The following is a 19,282-nucleotide window of genomic DNA, read 5'->3' on the forward strand; positions in this document are numbered from 1 at the left end:
CCTTCCTCATGATCATTGATGCCCCACGAGGTGAGATCTTGCATGGAGCCCCAGACCGAGGGTGATTGACCATCATCTTGAACTTCTTCCATTTTCTAATAATTGCGCCAACAGTTGTTGCCTTCTCACCAAGCTGCTTGCCTATTGTCCTGTAGCCCATCCCAGCCTTGTGCAGGTCTACAATTTTATCCCTGATGTCCTTACACAGCTCTCTGGTCTTGGCCATTGTGGAGAGGTTGGAGTCTGTTTGATTGAGTGTGTGGACAGGTGTCTTTTATACAGGTAACGAGTTCAAACAGGTGCAGTTAATACAGGTAATGAGTGGAGAACAGGAGGGCTTCTTAAAGAAAAACTAACAGGTCTGTGAGAGCCGGAATTCTTACTGGTTGGTAGGTGATCAAATACTTATGTCATGCAATAAAATGCAAATTAATTACTTAAAAATCATACAATGTGATTTTCTGTCCATATGATAAAAATTACAGACCTCTACATGCTTTGTAAGTAGGAAAACCTGCAAAATCGGCAGTGTATCAAATACTTGTTCTCTCCACTGTATATACTGCTTCTTCAGGGGTTGACCAAACAAATGGCCGACTCGCCCTTCTCTACGTGTTCTGTGGGAGGTGATGCGGCCTTGAGTTGGAGGGGTAAGTCAAGAACTACCATATGTATCGGAGGGATTAAAATAATAGATGAATGCTAATTGAGGTACAATCGGTTGGTCACCATTACATTTCTGCAGGCAATTACGGCTATTGGTTGTTTTGTTAGCAGTTAAGACTTTGTATTTGTATGCAAATAGCACAAGGTGCACGTGGCGGACTGATATGTTGGCTGAAACGGCATCCTAGACAACACATGCTTTGCCACAGCTAACAATATATGTTGCAGATGCTTCATTCCCATTGGAATTGAGGGGACAGGTGCCCCCACAAGCTATAGTTTATTTACAAATACATTCAAAAATATTTTCCTCCAAAAACAAATGACGTGCCCAAGGCCAAAACACAGTGATGCTGGAGGTTATATTCAGTTAAGTTGCCGCTCTTATTTCTAAATATAACATAATGAAATCCTCTCAGGCCTTGATAAAGAAGAACAAGGCTGGATTGTTATGATCTGGTGCTTTCCTGTGGCTCCAGTGGCGTGATTCTCTCTAGAACACACACACTGTGATTAGTTGCTGGTGGAAATGGCTGAAAATAGTTTAGCTCCAGTCATTGACTTGTCTTTTTCTGTGTGCGTCTCCACAGGGCCCGTGCTGGTGCTGGCAGGCCTGTGCAGTGTCTTTACCTGCTGCTTCATTATCTTCTTCCACAGGGAGTACAGGAGACTGGACGCTGAGGCACAGGCTGGTGCAAATAAAGCTAACTCTGACATCCTGTGACAGCACACCAAACTCTAACCAAAAGGAGGAACAAGCCAGGGGTTAACTGAACTGCTGTTGAGATCACTACCTCACTGGCATCGTTTCAGAAGCACGCCAAATCTCACAGGAGGCAAAGTGTGTTGACTTACAAATACATTACTTTATATTTGATGTTCTTTATAAAGATTATGTAGGTTTTTGGAATGTAACTGAATGGTCATTTCTTCCTTTGCTATACAGGTTCATTCTCTCGTCCCAAGTCAATTATTTACATTTTTACAATAAAGTGATATTTAATATTGCTTGAACGGTGGTGGTAAACAGTGATAAGTTACTCAATTTGAAAATGGGCTTTCCTCTAATACAGGTATGCACTGACTAAGATGAATAGCATCTTATGCACCTTTTGTACTGAGGCAGAGCAGAGGTCATTTCGGCTTGGTCGGTTAAATTGGACATGAAATTTATGATGCAAAAGTAATCCAATACCTGAATTGACTGGAATTTCAATGGAAGTAAACTGTGATGGTGATGGCCATGTATGCTTTTGGGGTGTAGACAGACTAGTTCATAAAAAACATTCCTGGTATTTGAATGATGGCACATTTTTGTCAGGACCACATTATTTTATACATTCAATGGTGTAAACTTGGTATTTTAAACTGCTCCTGTAAATATACTTTATGAGCCCAGTTTATCGAAAAGTTATAAGTTAAGAAAAAGAAGAGGAAGCCGTTTCAGTGTATTTATTTCACCACCGTTCCAAAGTGTTACACATTGGCCAACAGCACTGCATTCCCCTCAATAGAGCCACCATACAGACAATACAGGCAGATAACTCTACAGAGTTTTAATCATTTCCCAATTTCAATTCACATAAAATACATATAAAAAAAGTAGAGCACTCTGGATTCAGGCTCGATGGAACAAAACTGAAAGCCCATTGTCTGCCTTTTGCCCAGTTGCAACCTCAGGTTTTTAAAAGAGCCACCTTAATAGGGCTACAAGTAACGTGGTAAAAATGAACAGCAAAATGAAGGGGAAAAAAACACTACACAAAGAAATGGCATAAGACTCAAGAGACAGATTCCAACATCTGTAAAATGTAATACTTCCCCCCAAAAAACAAATCCTCCTCCAAATATGGTATTTTACAGTTAATACCGTCAATGGCACTCACACACACACAAAGTCGAAAAAAATAAAAAGTAATGAGGAAATCTTGATGCAAGAGTGTGTGTGTAGAGTATGGCGTATGTAAAGTAATGGTGTGTGTGAAGGGTCTCAGAGCTGCAGGGCACAGAACTGCTGGTACACAGCTAGGATGTGGTGGTCGAGCTCGGCGGTGAACAGCAGGTTCTCCAGGGTCCCCATGTACTGCTGGATGGTCACATGATGCTACAAAGAAAACACAAAGAACATCAGTTGAACTTGAATTACATGGAATTGAATGAACAGGGCCCGTCAGACTGAAGAACAGGGCGAGAAGGAGTAGCTAGCTAATACCATGAGGAAGATCTGCTGCAGCCTCTCGATGCAGTTCTTGTACCAGGGCGTGCTGAAGTCCACACTTCCTGTCTCGCAGCGCACCAGGTGCTCCGTCAGCATCATGATGAAGCGCTACGGGGACAGAAGAGAGGGACAAGATTTTTATTTTAAAGATTTTAAAAGGAGGATGAAATCAGGCTGGATCCTATGGACTCATACAAAACACTGGAGTGACGTCCTGTCTACTGTCCTCGTTCCTCAGCATCACTGAAAGCGCTGAACAGTTGAAAACAGAACAGGCAACCATGTCGCCGACATAGTACGTTTAAATTCAAAGCTTTATTGACCATGCACTACCTGGAAGATGACCAGGAAGAGGTTCTTCTGCTCACTCTGGGCCGACTCCACCTTCTCCTGTAGACGCTCGATCTGCTCCTCCAGCTGACCGTCCTCATCCTCACTGTTCTTCTCCATGTCCTCCTCATCTCCACTGTCCTTCTGCTGAGGGAGGGAGGGGAAAGAGACAAACGCACAAGAGAGAGAGGGAGAGAAAGAGAATCCTATTCGCATGTTTGGCTCCTCTCATCCCTTTAAAAATGGCAGCAGCACTGACATGTACTGATAATGGCTATTAACAGACTAAACTAATACAAATATGTTTTAATATATTTGAAAGGGACAGTGTGTCCATTCAAGGCCACATGGTTGTGATGCATGTTTAGACAGCAAAACCAGTACACAGTCTAAAAAGGTCCCTATACTGTACATGGGAACATTCTGCTTTGTGCAAAACTTGGAAGAGAAACTACTGGCACAATCAGTACAATGCTGTTGAGTGATATGTGCCTTTAAAGAGTCTATAATAGGCTGTGTTTACAGCAGTGGTTGCTAGGACACCCTCCTGCTGCTTACCTTCTTATGCTGTTGCCTCTCCAGCTTATCCTTGGCCTCCTCTAGCTCTTTCTGAATCTTCTGGACGTGTTTGTTCATCTTACGGATGGTGGAGTGCAGAATCTCCCACACGTAAAACCTGCCCACAACAAGGCCAAGCATGGAGTATCCATGAGTTCATTCATTTCAAAACAGTGGATTTTTAATACTGTAGTACATAATAATAATAATAATAATAATAATAATATGCCATTTAGCAGACACTTTTATCCAAAGCGACTTACAGTCATGTGCGCATACATTTTTACGTATGGGTGGTCCCGGGGATAGAACCCCACTACCCTGGCGTTACAAGCGCCATGCTCTACCAATTGAGCTACAGAGGACCACATATTAGGATAACTGAAAACTATTTCTTGCATAATCTGATTTACAGCAAAGGAAGACACAGCAAACGTGTGTGTGCGGGCGCACACACAGAGAGGGTTTAACGCCCACCTGGTAAATTCATGAGCCATGTTTGGCGAGAAGAGCCAGTTGGCTACGGCTGCACAGTCCACAATCTGTGTACGGATCAACTTGTCCACCAGCACAGAGATCATCTGCACAAACAGAGACAGGTCGACCACACTGAGTTACACCACAGACTCACCTTTCTCCAAACACCCTATGGTCACGTCACAATTCACAAAATCTATATTAACTCTGTGGAAATGAGTGTTCTAGTGTAGGTGACTGAGGTGGGTGGTAGGTCTCACCTGTGGGTGGTTCCTCCAGACCTCATAGACCACCCGGAGGATGTGCAGCTTGCCCTCGTCACAGTCCGTCAGGGCCTTCAGGATCTCATGGAACCTGGGAGATGGAAACAGGACACTTTAGGCGTTGTACACACAGACAACACGTGCAAAATCAACAGAGGATGGATTCCCACCCTTCACTCAACTGCCTGGTATCATAGCGATGCTACACTAAGCCTCAAGACTGAACAATGCCACCCTTTTCTGTGGCACAGAGGAGGACACAGAAAGGGAGGGTGTGGGTTGGCATAACAGGCACTCACTTGGCCAGGGCACTGAAGGAGTGGCTGAAGGACTTGGCAGCCAGATGGAGGAGGGTCTGCAGGAACACCTCTATCTTCAGGGGGTTGAAGCCCTCACCCTCATCTGGAAACAGACAAAGGAGGAGTGAGTGAGAAATGAGTAGAACATATCCCTATGGTATACAGTACTGTAATGAGTGTATATAGGAACACTGAGAAGGTGAGTGCTTTGGGGCTAACTGACCGTCGTCATCTTCCTGGTTGGGGTTTGGCACGTCTTTGAGCACGGTGAGGATCTCCTCATTGGAGGCCCGGTTCTTGATGGCGTTGCCCACCGTTATGGCCACGGCAAAGCCTGGCAGCGCACCTGGACAAAGGCAGAGGTGTCATGTTGTATTTCTGATGGTGCTCCCGTCAAGAGTTCAACAGTAAGAAAAAGGAAGACGGTGCACACTGTATTTACTTACATTACACTGAGTTAACTACTTTCCTGTTACAGGCTAATTACATCAGTTCCATTACAGTTTCACTGGAATAACAACACTAATGTGAATTGTTACCCCTTGGGTTTATTTGAGCTTTACCATCAAAAGGCTGTCACTTGTGACCACACTATTACAATTCAACAGAAGAAAATAAAATGCCAGACCAATTACGAGCACATTAGAGTCATCTTAGTCCCCAGGCTATGATGCACCAACAGACAGAAGCTTACAGAAATAAATGCAAGAATACATAAATGAATGGCCCCTGGAGAGGCAGCGTACTTACTGTTGGCCTCATCTTGGTATTTGTAAAAGAAGATGGGGTCGGCTGGGATGAGGGCTGAGAAAGTGGGAGGGACAATGTCCACTATCCGCTGATGATAGGAGAGCCTGGAGGTCAAGAACAAAAGTCGATTGGTCAATTTCCAGGGACAGACTACACACATCCCTCCCTATGTATGATTTAAAACAAGCTGGGTGCAACACAGTATTAGTGGATCTGAATGAAAATACCTCATGCATTTCTCCAGAACCTCCTTGACAAACTTGGGCTTGGGCTTGTCTGCATCCAGCGCTAAACAGTCCGTCCTTTGGAGAATAACATGTATTTGTTCTAAATAGTATCTGTATTTGATACAATAAGTAGGGGTTCCAACAAAATAAAAATAAAGTATTGTAAAAGACAGCTGATCTTACCAGTCGTCCCAGCTCCATCGGAACTGAAAGTTGCTCAGATGGTGGGAGAACCAGTTGAGGAGTCGGTCTATGCAAGTAGTGTTCATGGTGTCCAGTCTCATGTACATCATCTCTGTGGCTTGGGCCAACTGGGAGGAGGCTGTTAAGGGGTTAACACTCACTGTTGATGTAAAACAAGTATCCAATCCTGACAAAAAATTACTTGTTGATTTTAAAAAGTAGGATCTCTGAAAACAGTATTTCTGCATTTTCCCATGCCATTTTGTGTACCCTGGTTTCCCACTATTCTCATATTTAGCATAGGAGAAAAAAATCATGTCTGAAGTATTCAAACAAGCATTTCTGTGATGGACTACCCTTTCAGAGTGCCCTTTACTAGAATGTGGTGGGTAGTCCCAGTAGTGGGGTGAAGGATACAACTTGGGGCAGGGAGCCTGGCTGTAGCTTGCAGAGCTCGATGAGCAGCGTGGTGTACATGACGTCGATGTGGGGGGGACAGGGCAGCTGGAAGAGCTCTCCAAAGATCACCTGGAAGAAGAGAGGGAAAGAGGAATGGAAGCGTCAACTTCGGTCCTGTTCTCCTATTGATATGAAACTCCTTGATATGAAGCAGTAATGGGCTTACCTCCACAATGTGATAGTTGAGTGGGATCTTGTTTTTCCCTGGATAGCTGAGCAACTGCGCAGCACTGAAAAAAAAAAAAAACTTACTTGTTTGCTCAATTACGAGTAAGAAATGACTCACTCTCACAAAAAGAGGACACCTAAACAAGTCCATTAGAAAGTACAGAAGCTCACCAGGTCTTCCTCTCTTTCCAGTGGGACTTGATGATGTTGTGAAGGTTATCCTCAATCACAAACCTCTCCACAGAGTGGCTGCCTGGCATGACAGGACCCTGTGGTCAGGGAGAGAGAGAAAGACTAGTCAGAGCATTCCAAAAGGCCACCCCATTCCCAAACGTTCCTCTTTCTCAAGGGAGTGCTACACGGTACCTCGGGGGCATCGGTGTAGTCGAACATGCGGAAGATGACGCGGGGCATGGGGTACTGGCAGTCGGGCATGTGGGCGGGCGGGGTGAAGGGTGGCAGGTTGTGCTGCAGGGCCTCACACAACACGCTGTCAAAGGCGATGTACGGCCGCAGGATGTGGCGCTCCTGCCAGCGGTCCTTCTTCAGCTTCTGGATCTGAGCCCACAGGCAGTCCAGGTACTGAGGGCGAGCGAGGAAGTGGTGACGGTTATGATGGTTATGAAAGAGGAATATAACATACATTTATATGAAAACATCTCTCCTACTTACCTCCTCTTGTGGGTGTGGCTTCTCTGCTGTCCAAACCTGAAGCATGGGGACATGAGTCTTCAGTCGCCTCCTGAAAAACCATAGATTGGTGTCACCATGACCGTCTCACCACTATTGAGTGCAGTTGACAAAGGAGTCTCGCTCAAAATACTCATACATTTCAATTGCATTACATCATGCACAGTTCCTCAACTAGGAAAGAGACAGAAATACATGTTAATACCAAACTATAGCAGAAGAGAGGGAAAAAAGCATACTTGATGTAACTGTCAATCTGGTTTAGGAGCCTGTCCATCTCCACGTCCTTCTTCTCATAGAGTTCCTTCCCAACCCAGGGGAGACTGGAGAGTACAACATAGACAAACCAGTCCGAGCGCACCTGGGAAGAGAGAAAACAGTCAAAATGCACCAATACTAAAACTAAACTGTATACACTTGCATACAACTCAAGGGTTTAAAATGCATCAATAAGATGTTACCTGCGGCACATCTTCCTCCTGAGTGACACTAACAAAGTTCTCAAACATGGCTACCATGGAGGGGGCAGCGATCACGTGGCAGTTCACCAGGTCACAGAGGAAGCGCACCTGGAGAAAAAAGAGGGAAGCCAAGGTGTTGGAAACCATTGTTTTGCATAATGTCAAACATTATTGTAATGCATTTGTAATTACTTAGAAAGACTCTTGCTAAAATTGCCTTGGTGAGCCAGTGGACTAATTATTTTATCGCACCAAACACTTACCAGGTACAGCGCTTCGGTGTACAGGTTGGCCTTCAAGGTCTCTTTGAGTTGTCTGATCATGGCCTCCACAAACTCCCCACCAAAGTTGTAGTTCCTGGCATTGAGAAGGCCCACTAGTGTTGTGTACACGGTCAGCTTCTCGGGTAGAAGTCGAGCCCTGTCAAAACCAGACACACAATTACAGTACCAGTCAAAAGTTTGGACACACCTACTCATTCGAGGGTTTTTCTTAATTGTTACTACTTTCTACATTGTAGAATAATAGTGAATTACATTTACATGTTAGTCATTTAGCAGACGCTCTTATCCAGAGCGACTTACAGTTAGTGAGTGCATACATCAAAACTATGAAATAACACATATGGAATCATGTAGTAACCCAAAAAAAGTGTTAAACAAATCAAAATATATTTTATATTTGAGATTCTTCAAAGTAGCTTTGCACACTCTTGGCATTCTCTCAACCAGCTTCATGAGGTAGTCACCTGGAATGCATTTCAATTAACAGGTGTGCCTTCTTAAAAAGTTAATTTGTGGAATTTATTTCTTAATGCATTTGAGCCAATCAGTTGTGTTGTGACAAGGTAGGGGTGGTATACAGAAGATAGCCCTATTTGGTAAAAGACCAAGTCCATATTATGGCAAGAACATCTCAAATAAGTAAAGAGAAACGACAGTACATAATTACTACAAGACATGAAGGTCAGTCAATCTGGACAATTTCAAGAACTTTGAAAGTTTCTTCAAGTGCAGTCGCAAAAACCATCAAGCGCTATGATGAAACTGGCTCTCATGAGGAACGACACAGGAAAGGAAGACCCAGAGTTACCTCTGCTGCAGAGGATAAGTTCATTACAGTTAACTGTACCTAAGATTGCAGCCCATATAAATGCTTCAGAGTTCAAGTACCAGACACATCTCAACATCAACTGTTCAGAGGAGACAGAGTGAATCAGGCCTTCATGGTCGAATTGCTGCAAAGAAACCACTACTAAATGACACCAATATGAAGAAGAGATTTGCTTGGGCCAAGAAACATGAGCAAATATGTCCTTTGGTCTGATGAGTCCAAATTTGAGATTTTTGTTTCCAACCACCGTGTCTTTGTGAGACGCAGAGTAGGTGAACGGATGATCTCCGCATGTGTGGTTCCCACCGTGAAGCATGGAGGAGGAGGTGTGATGGTGCTTTGCTGGTGACACTGTCAGTGATTTATTTAGAATTCAAGGCACACTTAACCAGCATGGCTACCACAAAATTCTGCAGCGATATGCCATCCCATCTGGTTTGCGCTTAGTGGGACTGTCATTTGTTTTTCAACTGGACAATGACCCAAAACACATCTCCAGGCTGTGTAAGGGCTATTTGACTAAGAAGGATAGTGATGGAGTGCTGCATCAGATGACCTGGCCTCCACAATCACCCAACCTCAACCCAATTGAGATGGTTTGGGATGAGTTGGACCACAGAGTGAAGGAAAAGCAGCCACCAAGTGCTCAGCATATGTGGGAAATCCTTCAAGACTGTTGGAAAAGCATTCCTCAAGAAGCTGGTTGAGAAAATGCCAAGAGTGTGCAAAGATGTCATCAAGGCAAAGGGTGGCTATTTGAAGAATCTAAAATCTAAAACATATTTGGATTTGTTTAACACTTTTTTTGTTACTACATGATTCCATATGTGTTATTTCATAGTTGATGTCTTCACTACTATTCTACAATGTAGAAAATAGTTTTAAAAAAATAAAAACCATTGAATGAGTAGGTGTGTCCAAACTTTGGACTGGTACTGTATAACGGTGGAACCTTTTTCTACTGTACCTATGACTGTACTAAAAGTCCTTCAAATGTATTAGAATAACTTCCAATAGCTTACACAGCACACAAAATGCGGAGGATTTTGTTTTTGTAATTGGGGAGGTCGGCTTCCAAGACACCTGCAAGACCTTCCAAGTTGCTTTCCAGGGAAGAGGTACTCTGCAAATGAAGAAATTGTTGTAGGGCAACATATCTGGTGATTTCTGGGGTCAAATCAGGCAAAAAAGTATAGTGAGTGACAAAATACACACATGGGTATCATGCAGAAAACATCCCCACACTTACTGCAAAACCCTATTACCTTTTCTCCCACTCGACATATCAGTGATTCCAGGCGATCCTCAATCTCAATGGGCTCAGACGTTCTCCTTCTTTTGTGAGACTGGCCGCCTTGAATGAGACAAACACATACAGGACAGATGATGAAACAGATACAGTCTGAGATAAATCCTTCCTTCAATTTAGTATTTTGTGCTAACTCACATATGCTTCGCTATTTAAAAACGTTAACCTTCAGTCGCGTAACAAGTTACTAGCGAGTTAATTTCACTAATCATTATTTTGAAGATCCACTGTCTGTGGCGTAAATGGCAGAGGATAGCCAGCTAGCGAGATAAACAACTTTTTGGCATCACTGGTTGCCGCCCCCAAGGCAAGGTCTGAAATAACATGAACAGTTGTTAACAACAAGAGAATAACGTTAGCTAGATATCACATTATGTTGGACAAATGTTTAACGTTATGGTAGGATATGGACGTTTTTTTGCTTCATACGATGGTGGACGAAAGGTAGTTTGCTAGGCAATTTCTAGTTAACCGGCTAAAAGCAAGGGCTATGCTAATCCGTCAGGCTAACTAGCTAGCTAATCATGGTGTGCTGGAAAACTGCCAGTGTCACATATACGTATGCACCGATACAGTCATCATAGAGCTAGCTACTAACGTTAGCTAATTGAAATGACTAGCTATAATGATTTAGCTAGCAATCAAGGTAGTTAGCTAGCATGCACACATTGACAAACAGAGCGAGCAGCATCAACTCTCGCGGGCTTCAGCAGACGCTAGCTAGCGTTAGCCTCGAATTAGCTACCTATCTAGTGACAACTTACCATCATCATCTCCGTCACTGTGCCGTCTTCTCGACATTTTATTGTTGACACCGTTGGATTAATAACTGTCTGCTGCTTCTTTTTGAATATGGCAACAATATTTTTCGAAATAAGAATCTGAGTTATAAAGCTTTGAGGTTTTCAATGGTCGCGAAAATAATAGCGGTCAGATTCAAGTGAGGCACATCCGGAGCGGAGGTTAACCAGAAGTACTTAGTTGTGTACTTTATTTGTCTTCCGTATTTCCTGTGTTTGGTTCCGTGTTTCTCATCACCGGTGTGTCCTAACGTAAGTTAGCTAGCTAGTGTTACTTTTCAGCTACATATTTGTTGGTGTTATGATAAAATGGGGTTTTAAAGTTATTTGTTTGTTTTGTTTCGTTTAATGTTTTAATAGCTGACATAATTAAAACAAAGCAGGGGGCTAGCTTCAATTGTTGTAAATAGGCTAGGTAACATTATCATTATTATCAATTTAGCAAATATCACTCTAGAAAAGGTCTAGCCACAGAAAGAAGAGGGGACATGATGACAACCGATGGTATGGCTTGCAATGAGTTAATTAACATAGATGTTGACGCCCTTGCCCCACATGATTTTAAACAAGAAAAACACCACCTTTCTGCAACTCTACGAAAGTACTACTCATTCTGTAAGAGGAGGGTGAGTGTAACAAACGAAGTTTATTTTATTGGCTTGCTAAAGTGCTGACTATTGTATGTCATAATGGAGACATATCTCTAATCTTGCAGACGTTTGGTACATTTGTGGCATCCAAAAGAGCTTCAACAACAGTTTGGAATTGCTGTGACCAGACCTTCAAGGAACTTTCTTCCATCCACAAACATGTGGCAAGGACTCATGACACTGACATTCACCAGCTTACCCAGTCCACATTTGAGGTTTTACTGAGCCAGATTGAGAAAGAAGCCACTTCACAACAACAATCAACAGAGAAAGAGCCAGTGGACATTTCCTCCTGGATACCTGACACCAGTCACATCACTGGTGACCAGCTTCACAAGTATGGGAATTCATGGGAGTTATTACATTGGACTGTTTAGTATTCTATGAAATTAATACCTTCTCATGCTCTGTTTCTTGTCATCTGTAAAGTGGCCCAGGCGAGGTTCTTCTGCACTACTGCTACTGTCATCTGGCAGATCCACAGCTCATCTGTGCTTGGCAAAAGGCCCTTTGTGAAAAACTCCAGTTAACTGGCAAGGTAACAGAATGACAGAATCTTGTCTTATAAACAGATGGTGATGATATATATTTTTACATTCAGTTATCATACTATTTCTGCAGGTGAGGGTGGCAACAGAGGGGATCAATGGAACAGTTGGAGGCACAAAAGTGGCGACTGACTTGTACATCAAGGCAATGTGCTCCCATCCCATCTTCAAGATAATGGAAAAAGAAGACTTTAAGGTAAAACAGAGAGGCTTCAGTTTAGGGCAAGTGGAATTGCCCAAATTTATGAGAAAATCATGATGAAAGTGGCCATTTTAGGCCCTTTTTAGACCTATACATGCCTCCTGTAAGACCTTATGATCCGTGAGCCGTACGTGATACAGACATCTTGGTGTCATTTTACCAGTGTGTAGTGGAGGGTATACGCAGGTATACACCGTATACCCACTTGTTTTATAATGGGGCATTGCGTAAACTCACTTCTTAATCCCCACGATGCGTATCAAAGTAGTGTAGTGGAGGTATACGCTGTATCAATTAATAAGGCTGATTGAACCGATCAGAATGTTTAGCTTAAAATGTTGAACTATTATTTCTTAATATTTAAGGTGCAGCAATGTGCACACAGTGGTAGGCCTATGCGCACATGTTCTATAATGCAATTTGTGGGTTAACACAGTACTAAAATGCACTCTGCACATGTGAGCGGTTTCATGGACAGAGATTTTTTTTAAATTTTTTATTTACTTCACCTTTATTTAACCAGGTAAGCCAGTTGAGAACAAGTTCTCATTTACAACTGCGACCTGGCCAAGATAAAGCAACGCAGTGCGATTGGAAAAACAACAACACAGAGTTACATATGGGGTAAACAAAACATAAAGTCAAAAATACAACAGAAAATATATATACAGTGTGTGCAAATGTAGCAAGGTATGGAGGTAAGGCAATAAATAGGCCATAGTGCAAAATAATTACAATTTAGTATTAACACTGGAATGAGATGATGTGCAAATAGAGATACTGGGGTGCAAGTGAGCAAAATAAATAACAATATGGGGATGAGGTAGTTGGGTGGGCTAATTTCAGATGGGCTGTGTACAGGTGCAGTGATCGGTAAGGTGCTCTGACAACTGATGCTTAAAGTTAGTGAGGGAGATAAGTCTCCAGCTTCAGAGATTTTTGCAGTTCGTTCCAGTCATTGGCAGGAGAGAACTGGAAGGAATGGCGGCCAAAGGAGGTGTTGGCTTTGGGGATGACCAGTGAGCTATACCTGCTGGAGCGCAGACTACGGATGGGTGTTGCTATGGTGACCAATGAGCTAAGATAAGGCGGGGATTTGCCTAGCAGTGATTTTATAGATGGCCTGGAGCCAGTGGGTTTGGCGACGAATATGTAGTGAGGACCAGCCAACAAGAGCGTACAGGTCACAGTGGTGGGTAGTATATGGGGCTTTGGTGACAAAACAGATGGCACTGTGATAGACTACATCAAATTTTCTGAGTAGAGTGTTGGAGGCTATTTTGTAAATGACATCGCCGAAGTCAAGGATCGGTAGGATAGTCAGTTTTACGAGGGCATGTTTGGCAGCATGAGTGAAGGAGGCTTTGTTGCGAAATAGGAAGCCGATTCTAGATTTAACTTTGGATTGGAGATGCTTAATTTGAGTGGAAGGAGAGTTTACAGTCTAACCAGACACCTAGGTATTTGTAGTTGTCCACATACTCTAGGTCAGACCCAATGAGAGTAGTGATTCTAGTCGGGTGGGCGGGTGCCAGCAGTGTTCGATTGAAGAGCATGCATTTAGTTTTACTAGTGTTTTTAAGAGCAGTTGGAGGCTACGGAAGGAGTGTTGTATGGCATTGAAGCTTGTTTGGAGGTTTGTTAACACAGTGTCCAATGAAGGGCCAGATGTATACAAAATGGTGTCATCTGCGTAGAGGTGGATCTGAGAGTCACCAGCAGCAAGAGCGACATCATTGATATACACAGAGAAAAGAGTCGGCCTGAGAATTGAACCCTGTGGCACCCCCATAGAGACTGCCATAGGTCCAGACAACAGGCCCTCCGATTCGACACATTGAACTCTATCTGAGAAGTAGTTGGTGAACCAGGCGAGGCAGTCATTTGAGAAACCAAGGCTATTTAGTCTGCCAATAAGAATGCGGTGGTTGACAGTTGAAAGCCTTGGCCAGGTCGATGAAGACGGCTGCACAGTACTGTCTATTATCGATCGCAGTTATAATATCGTTTAGGACCTTGAGCGTGGCTGAGGTGCACCCATGACCAGCTCGGAAACCGGATTGCATAGCGGAGAAGGTACGGTGGGATTCGAAATGGTCGGAGATGGAAATATCCTTTAGAAATGTAGAAAATAATGCAACAACTATCATGGGTTGATAATATGACTGGGCATAGGCCCACCCACTTGGGAGCCAGGCCGGTCCACTGGGGAGCCAGGCCCAGCCAATCAGAATGAGTTTTTACCCACAAAAGGGCATTATTACAGACAGAAATACTCCTGAGTTTCATCAGCTGTCTGGCTGGCTGGTCTCAGACGATCCTCCAGGTGAAGAAGTCTGATGTGGAGGTCCTGGGCTGGCGTGGTTACATGTGGTCTGCGGACATTGGAGGCAGCTTATGGTAGAGAAATGAACATTAAAATCTCTGGCAACAGCTCTGGTGGACATTCCTGCAGTTAGCATGCCAATTGCACGCTCCCTCAACTTGAGACATCAGTGGTATTGTGTTGTGTGACAAAACTGCACATTTTAGAGTGGCCTTTTATTGTCCCTAGCACAAGGTGCACCTGTGTAATGATCATGCTGTTTAATCAGCTTCTTGATATGCCACACCTGTCAGGTGGATAGATTCTCTTGACAAAGGGTAAAATGCTCACTAACAGGGATGTAAACAAATTTGTGCACAACATTTTAGAGAAATAAGCTTTTTGTGCGTATGAAAAATGTAGGGGATTTTTTATTTCAGCTCATGAAACATGGGACCAGCACTTTGCATGTTGCCTTTATATTTTTGTTCAGTATACTTTGAAGCAAGGCAAGACATTCCTCATAATATGAAGTAAATGTCCAGTTTTAAACAATTAAGGAACAGGAAAAATATAGCGACACTAATGATAGGCCTAACCGTCTTCTTGTAGATGGAAAGGTTTTCCCAAACATTTTCTCAATTAAATGTTAACTAGCTACAAAGAAGCCTATGCCTACCTGGCAGAATCAATCCAGGGGCCATTTGTTTTGCAAACTGCAACTCATGTGCTACAGAAACACCACCATCCAAGCAGTGCAAGGTGCCTGTGCACTTGAATTTATTCAACATTTATAAATATCTCAAAAGTACCCTTCTTGATTTTCCTTATTTTTTAAAAACATATTGTTTGGAACAATATACTCCTCAAACACGTCAAATTTCCAGAATGGGTTCTCTGGTACTTTAATATTTGACCCATTTTATACATAGAAATGGACATGAATGAAATCCAAAAGGGTACTTTTGAGTTATTATTATTATTATTAATAATATTTTCATTAAATGTTGAATAAATTAATGTGAAAATGTGTATTTCTGAATCTAGACAGATATGTTAGGAGTATAATGACACCAAGATGTTGTCTGTATCATGTACATTTCACAGATCATAGGGTCTTACAGGAGGCATGTATAGGTCTAAAAAGGGCCTTAAATGGCTACTTTCATCATGACTTTCTCAAACTTTTTGTGATACAATTGTAAAAAGCATGTCAAACTTTCTTTCTCCCAATGAAGTTTCTATGTGAAAATTGCTAGAACAATCTGAGATACCGAAAATATCTTCGGGCTGTACTGGTTTGGAATTGCCCAACTGGACCTCCGACCACAAGGCGCTACAGAGGGTAGTGCGTATGGCCCAGTACATCACTGGGGCCAAGCTTCCTGCCATCCAGGACCTCTATACCAGGCAGTGTCAGAGGAAGGCCCTAAAAATTGCCAAAGACTCCAGCCACCCTAGTCATAGACTGTTCTCTCTGCTACCGCACAGCAAGCGGTACCGGAGCGCCAAGTCTTGGTCCAAAAGGCTTCTTAACAGCTTATACACCCAAGCCATAAGACTGCTGAACAGCTAATCAAATGGCTACCCAGACTATTTGCTGTTTATTATCTATGCAGAGTCACCTTACCCTTACCCACATGTAGGGCGGCAGGTAGCTTAGTGGTTAAGAGCGTTGTGCCAGTAACCGAAAGGTCGCTGGTTCTAATCCCTGAGCCGACTAGGTGAAAAATCTGTCGATGTGCCCTTGAGCAAGGCACGTAACCCTAATTGCTCCTGTAAGTCGCTCTGGATAAGAGCGTCTGCTAAATGACTAAAATGTAAAATATAATGTACATATTACCTCAATTACCTTGAATAACCTGTACCCCCGCACATTGACTCGGTACCAGTACCCCCTGTATATAGCCTCGTTATTGTTACACTCTTATTTGTTTTACTTTAGTTTATTTAGTAAATATTTTCTTAACCAACAATGCAGTTTTAAGAAAAATAAAAAGAGTTAAGGGCTTGTAAGTAAGCATTTCACGGTAAGGTCTGCACCTGTTGTATTCGGCACATGTGACATAACGTTTGATTTGGATTTGTTGTCCTTGTGATCCATGAACTACTGTTTTCAATGCTCAACATGTCTTTCTGTGTCTTCTTAGACCAGCAATGGGGGCGCAGAGTGTTTTTGTGACCTGAGGGTTGGAGTCTACAAGGAAATAGTGCCAATGGGAGTGGACCCTGATGTCCTCTCCTACAGACTAGCAGGTAAACAAAATGTGTGTCTCGTGTACGTCTGCGTTGCATATGCTATTTTACATAATGGAACCAGTACGCGGTTATGGTTGAATATTGCCCCGAGTTAAGCCTCTTTTTACCACTTAGGTACTCACTTGGAACCTGAAGAATTCCACAAAGAAGTGGAGGCTCTTTTGTCGAAAGGGGACTCAATAAATGATACAATACTGCTGGACTGCCGGAACTTCTACGAGAGTAAAATTGTAAGTATTGCATTTGACTGCATATGTTTGTATCCCACTTTTTTCTTTATGGATATTTTTTATTTATTATATAGAGTAATAAAAATAATGCCAGGTTAAATATGTTTTTGCTTTCAGGGGCAGTTCAGCCAATGTTTGGCCCCTAACATCCGAAAATTCAGTTATTTCCCCGATTACGTTGACCAGAACCTTGACCTCTTTCGAGACAAGAAGGTCCTTATGTACTGTACCGGCGGCATTCGCTGTGAACGCGGCTCAGCCTATCTCCGCTCAAAGGTAAGCCTACCTTTCAGGTTTTGCACAGTGACAGTATATCATTGAAACATGTCAAACACGCTTCATTCAACCAAAAAGCTCAACCTAAACAAACAGTGTGTATGTTTCTTTCCTACTTCCAGGATGTGTGTAAAGAAGTTTATCAGCTGAAAGGTGGCATTCATAAGTACCTGCAACAATTCCCTGAGGGCTTCTATCGCGGCAAACTGTTTGTGTTTGACGAGCGCTATGCAATCTCCTCCAACAGTGACATCATCGCAGGTCTGTGTTAACTGTGAATTGCCCTTAAGACTTTACGATCATCACAATGCTTTTTTATGTAAGCAGTAGCAAACCCAGCATACCAACATATGGTTCACCATTCCTGTTAGAACGAGAGACCAGGGCCCAGTTTCCCGATAGCATTTAGGCTTACCAGTGTTTTAATGATGCATCTTTCCTACAACAGCCGAAGATGTAACATGCGTTTCCCAAAACACCATGCAGAGAGAATGTTCGCTAAGTGCTTTGTTGAGGCATGTGTCGATACTGATAGGATCGAAAGAAAGGAAGCACTGCTCTCGGATCAGCGTTCTCCCTTTCCAATCTTACCTTAACATTAGAATTATTCCACAATACTGACGACGGATTAGCTCCTAGAGCGATATCATCACCTTTGGCTACAAAAATTGAACCGGCTAACTCTAATGCTTACACTATAATAATGCACTAAATCAATATTTGGCACATCATTGCGCACATTACACATGAAATATATTGAGGCAAAAATCACAGACAGTAGTGCACAAATGGCTAAATAAAACCCAATTGAATGAACATGAAATTGATTTTAATATAATTCAATATATAGGCCTATGTAGCCTAGACTGTATTTATATTTTAATACAGTCATCTCGGTTTTCATTTGAAGCCTCTATATCCTTCTCTTGTTATGTAAAGAAATGGGGAACTTTGTATTTGTAGTCACGGTCACATTTGTTCTGAAGTTATTGGCAGTCACAGAAAGACAGATGAACATCTTGATTTTGTGTTTAGCAGAAATCTTCTGTGTATAAAGTGATGTGGAAGGGCAAAAAAACATGTAATGACGTACTTAACTGTTCTATGAGTGGTCTGAGGCAGTCGTTAAATAACAAGCTTTTTCAAGAGCAACTTTAGTAACGATGGTTTTGGGAAACAGCTCTGAGATTTAACAATGCTCCTACGAAGGTTCAAAAGATGCTTTTGGGAAACTGGGCCCTGTTCATCAACATTCCTCTCCCCTTCCTCTGTGTGCAGAGTGTAGGTACTGCAGTTCTCCGTGGGACCAGTACCAGCTGTGCTCCACCCACTTCTGCTGCCAGCTGGTCCTTTCCTGCTCTGCCTGCAGACAGGGGGGCCACACCGCCTGCTGCCCCATCTGCCAGACAAAGGGCCAGGGAGAAGAGCCCTCTGCCACACCTCCACAGAGAGAGGAGTGCGAGTGCACAGCAGGGCGCCCTAGGATCCCCCAGGATGCATTGTGATGTGACATCAACAGTTTTAAAACGTTCAACAGAGCTAAGCAGAGACCTTACCTGGAGCTTTACCCAATCATGTTTTTTAGATGGACAATCCTGATTCAAATGTGATTGTGGTGACAATCGGCTTGTGCCTATTTTAATTAAATAAATCCTCCTCAACAGATCTGTTATTTTACGAGTTTGCCTTTAATTACTCATCATCATGTGTAAAAAATGCACTAACATTTCACACTAGATATTACATGTGACATCAGAGGCATCATATGTCCGTGATATCATTTACATTTAAGTGATTTAGCAGACGCTCTTATCCAGAGCGACTTACAAATTGGTGCATTC

The 19,282-nt window shown here is 42.8% G+C and overlaps 2 protein-coding genes and 1 long non-coding RNA gene across 5 annotated transcripts; 2 read left to right on the top strand and 1 right to left on the bottom strand.

The window, feature by feature from the left end:
* Positions 1 to 500: 500 nt before the first annotated feature.
* LOC121534137 lies at positions 501 to 1,680 on the top strand. Of its 2 annotated transcripts, XR_005994547.2 has the most exons (3): positions 501 to 650; positions 1,257 to 1,507; positions 1,613 to 1,680. It is a non-coding gene; the product is annotated as an uncharacterized LOC121534137 (long non-coding RNA). The 2 variants fall into 2 exon arrangements; XR_005994545.1 differs by lacking the exon at positions 1,613 to 1,680 and having other exon boundaries at positions 1,257 to 1,581.
* Positions 1,681 to 2,103: 423 nt separating this feature from the next.
* Positions 2,104 to 11,116, bottom strand: LOC121534113 (nuclear cap-binding protein subunit 1). Of its 2 annotated transcripts, none has more exons than XM_041840598.2 (22): positions 10,936 to 11,116; positions 10,128 to 10,216; positions 9,885 to 9,985; positions 8,013 to 8,169; positions 7,750 to 7,857; positions 7,528 to 7,649; positions 7,271 to 7,340; positions 6,965 to 7,180; positions 6,770 to 6,867; positions 6,597 to 6,660; positions 6,389 to 6,499; positions 5,972 to 6,099; positions 5,789 to 5,863; positions 5,562 to 5,665; positions 5,035 to 5,157; positions 4,812 to 4,914; positions 4,510 to 4,603; positions 4,250 to 4,353; positions 3,773 to 3,890; positions 3,218 to 3,358; positions 2,879 to 2,992; positions 2,104 to 2,770 (listed from the first exon to the last, which is right to left on the bottom strand). In XM_041840598.2, exons 1-22 carry the CDS (start codon positions 10,970 to 10,972, stop codon positions 2,657 to 2,659), a joined length of 2,391 nt encoding a protein of 796 aa, XP_041696532.1. In that variant the 5' UTR covers positions 10,973 to 11,116; the 3' UTR covers positions 2,104 to 2,656. The 2 variants fall into 2 exon arrangements, with proteins under 2 accessions (XP_041696532.1, XP_041696525.1); XM_041840591.2 differs by having other exon boundaries at positions 3,218 to 3,361.
* An 84-nt stretch (positions 11,117 to 11,200) lies between these two features.
* Positions 11,201 to 19,106, top strand: LOC121534128 (thiosulfate sulfurtransferase/rhodanese-like domain-containing protein 2). Its single transcript, XM_041840611.2, has 9 exons — positions 11,201 to 11,597; positions 11,687 to 11,958; positions 12,051 to 12,159; positions 12,243 to 12,365; positions 16,827 to 16,932; positions 17,050 to 17,165; positions 17,283 to 17,441; positions 17,564 to 17,702; positions 18,720 to 19,106. The coding sequence occupies exons 1-9, from the start codon at positions 11,460 to 11,462 to the stop codon at positions 18,944 to 18,946; spliced, it is 1,389 nt and encodes a 462-aa protein (XP_041696545.1). The 5' UTR covers positions 11,201 to 11,459; the 3' UTR covers positions 18,947 to 19,106.
* The last annotated feature ends 176 nt before the right edge of the window (positions 19,107 to 19,282 follow it).

The sequence above is a fragment of the Coregonus clupeaformis genome, chromosome 2, assembly GCF_020615455.1.
Source record: "Coregonus clupeaformis isolate EN_2021a chromosome 2, ASM2061545v1, whole genome shotgun sequence".
NCBI classification, from domain to species: Eukaryota; Metazoa; Chordata; class Actinopteri; order Salmoniformes; family Salmonidae; genus Coregonus; species Coregonus clupeaformis.

Excerpts from the sequence above, each read along its gene's own strand:
- LOC121534128 (XM_041840611.2), top strand. The coding sequence starts at position 11,460 with ATGATGACAACCGATGGTATGGCTTGCAATGAGTTAATTAACATAGAT. Across the intron at positions 12,366-16,826 it reads TGGAAAAAGAAGACTTTAAG|ACCAGCAATGGGGGCGCAGA; the intron begins GTAAAACAGAGA and ends GTGTCTTCTTAG. Across the intron at positions 17,703-18,719 it reads CAACAGTGACATCATCGCAG|AGTGTAGGTACTGCAGTTCT; the intron begins GTCTGTGTTAAC and ends CTCTGTGTGCAG.
- LOC121534113 (XM_041840591.2), bottom strand. The coding sequence starts at position 10,972 with ATGTCGAGAAGACGGCACAGTGACGGAGATGATGATG. Across the intron at positions 7,341-7,527 it reads CAGATTGACAGTTACATCAA|GAGGCGACTGAAGACTCATG; the intron begins GTATGCTTTTTT and ends ATGGTTTTTCAG. Across the intron at positions 4,354-4,509 it reads TCTGGAGGAACCACCCACAG|ATGATCTCTGTGCTGGTGGA; the intron begins GTGAGACCTACC and ends CTGTTTGTGCAG.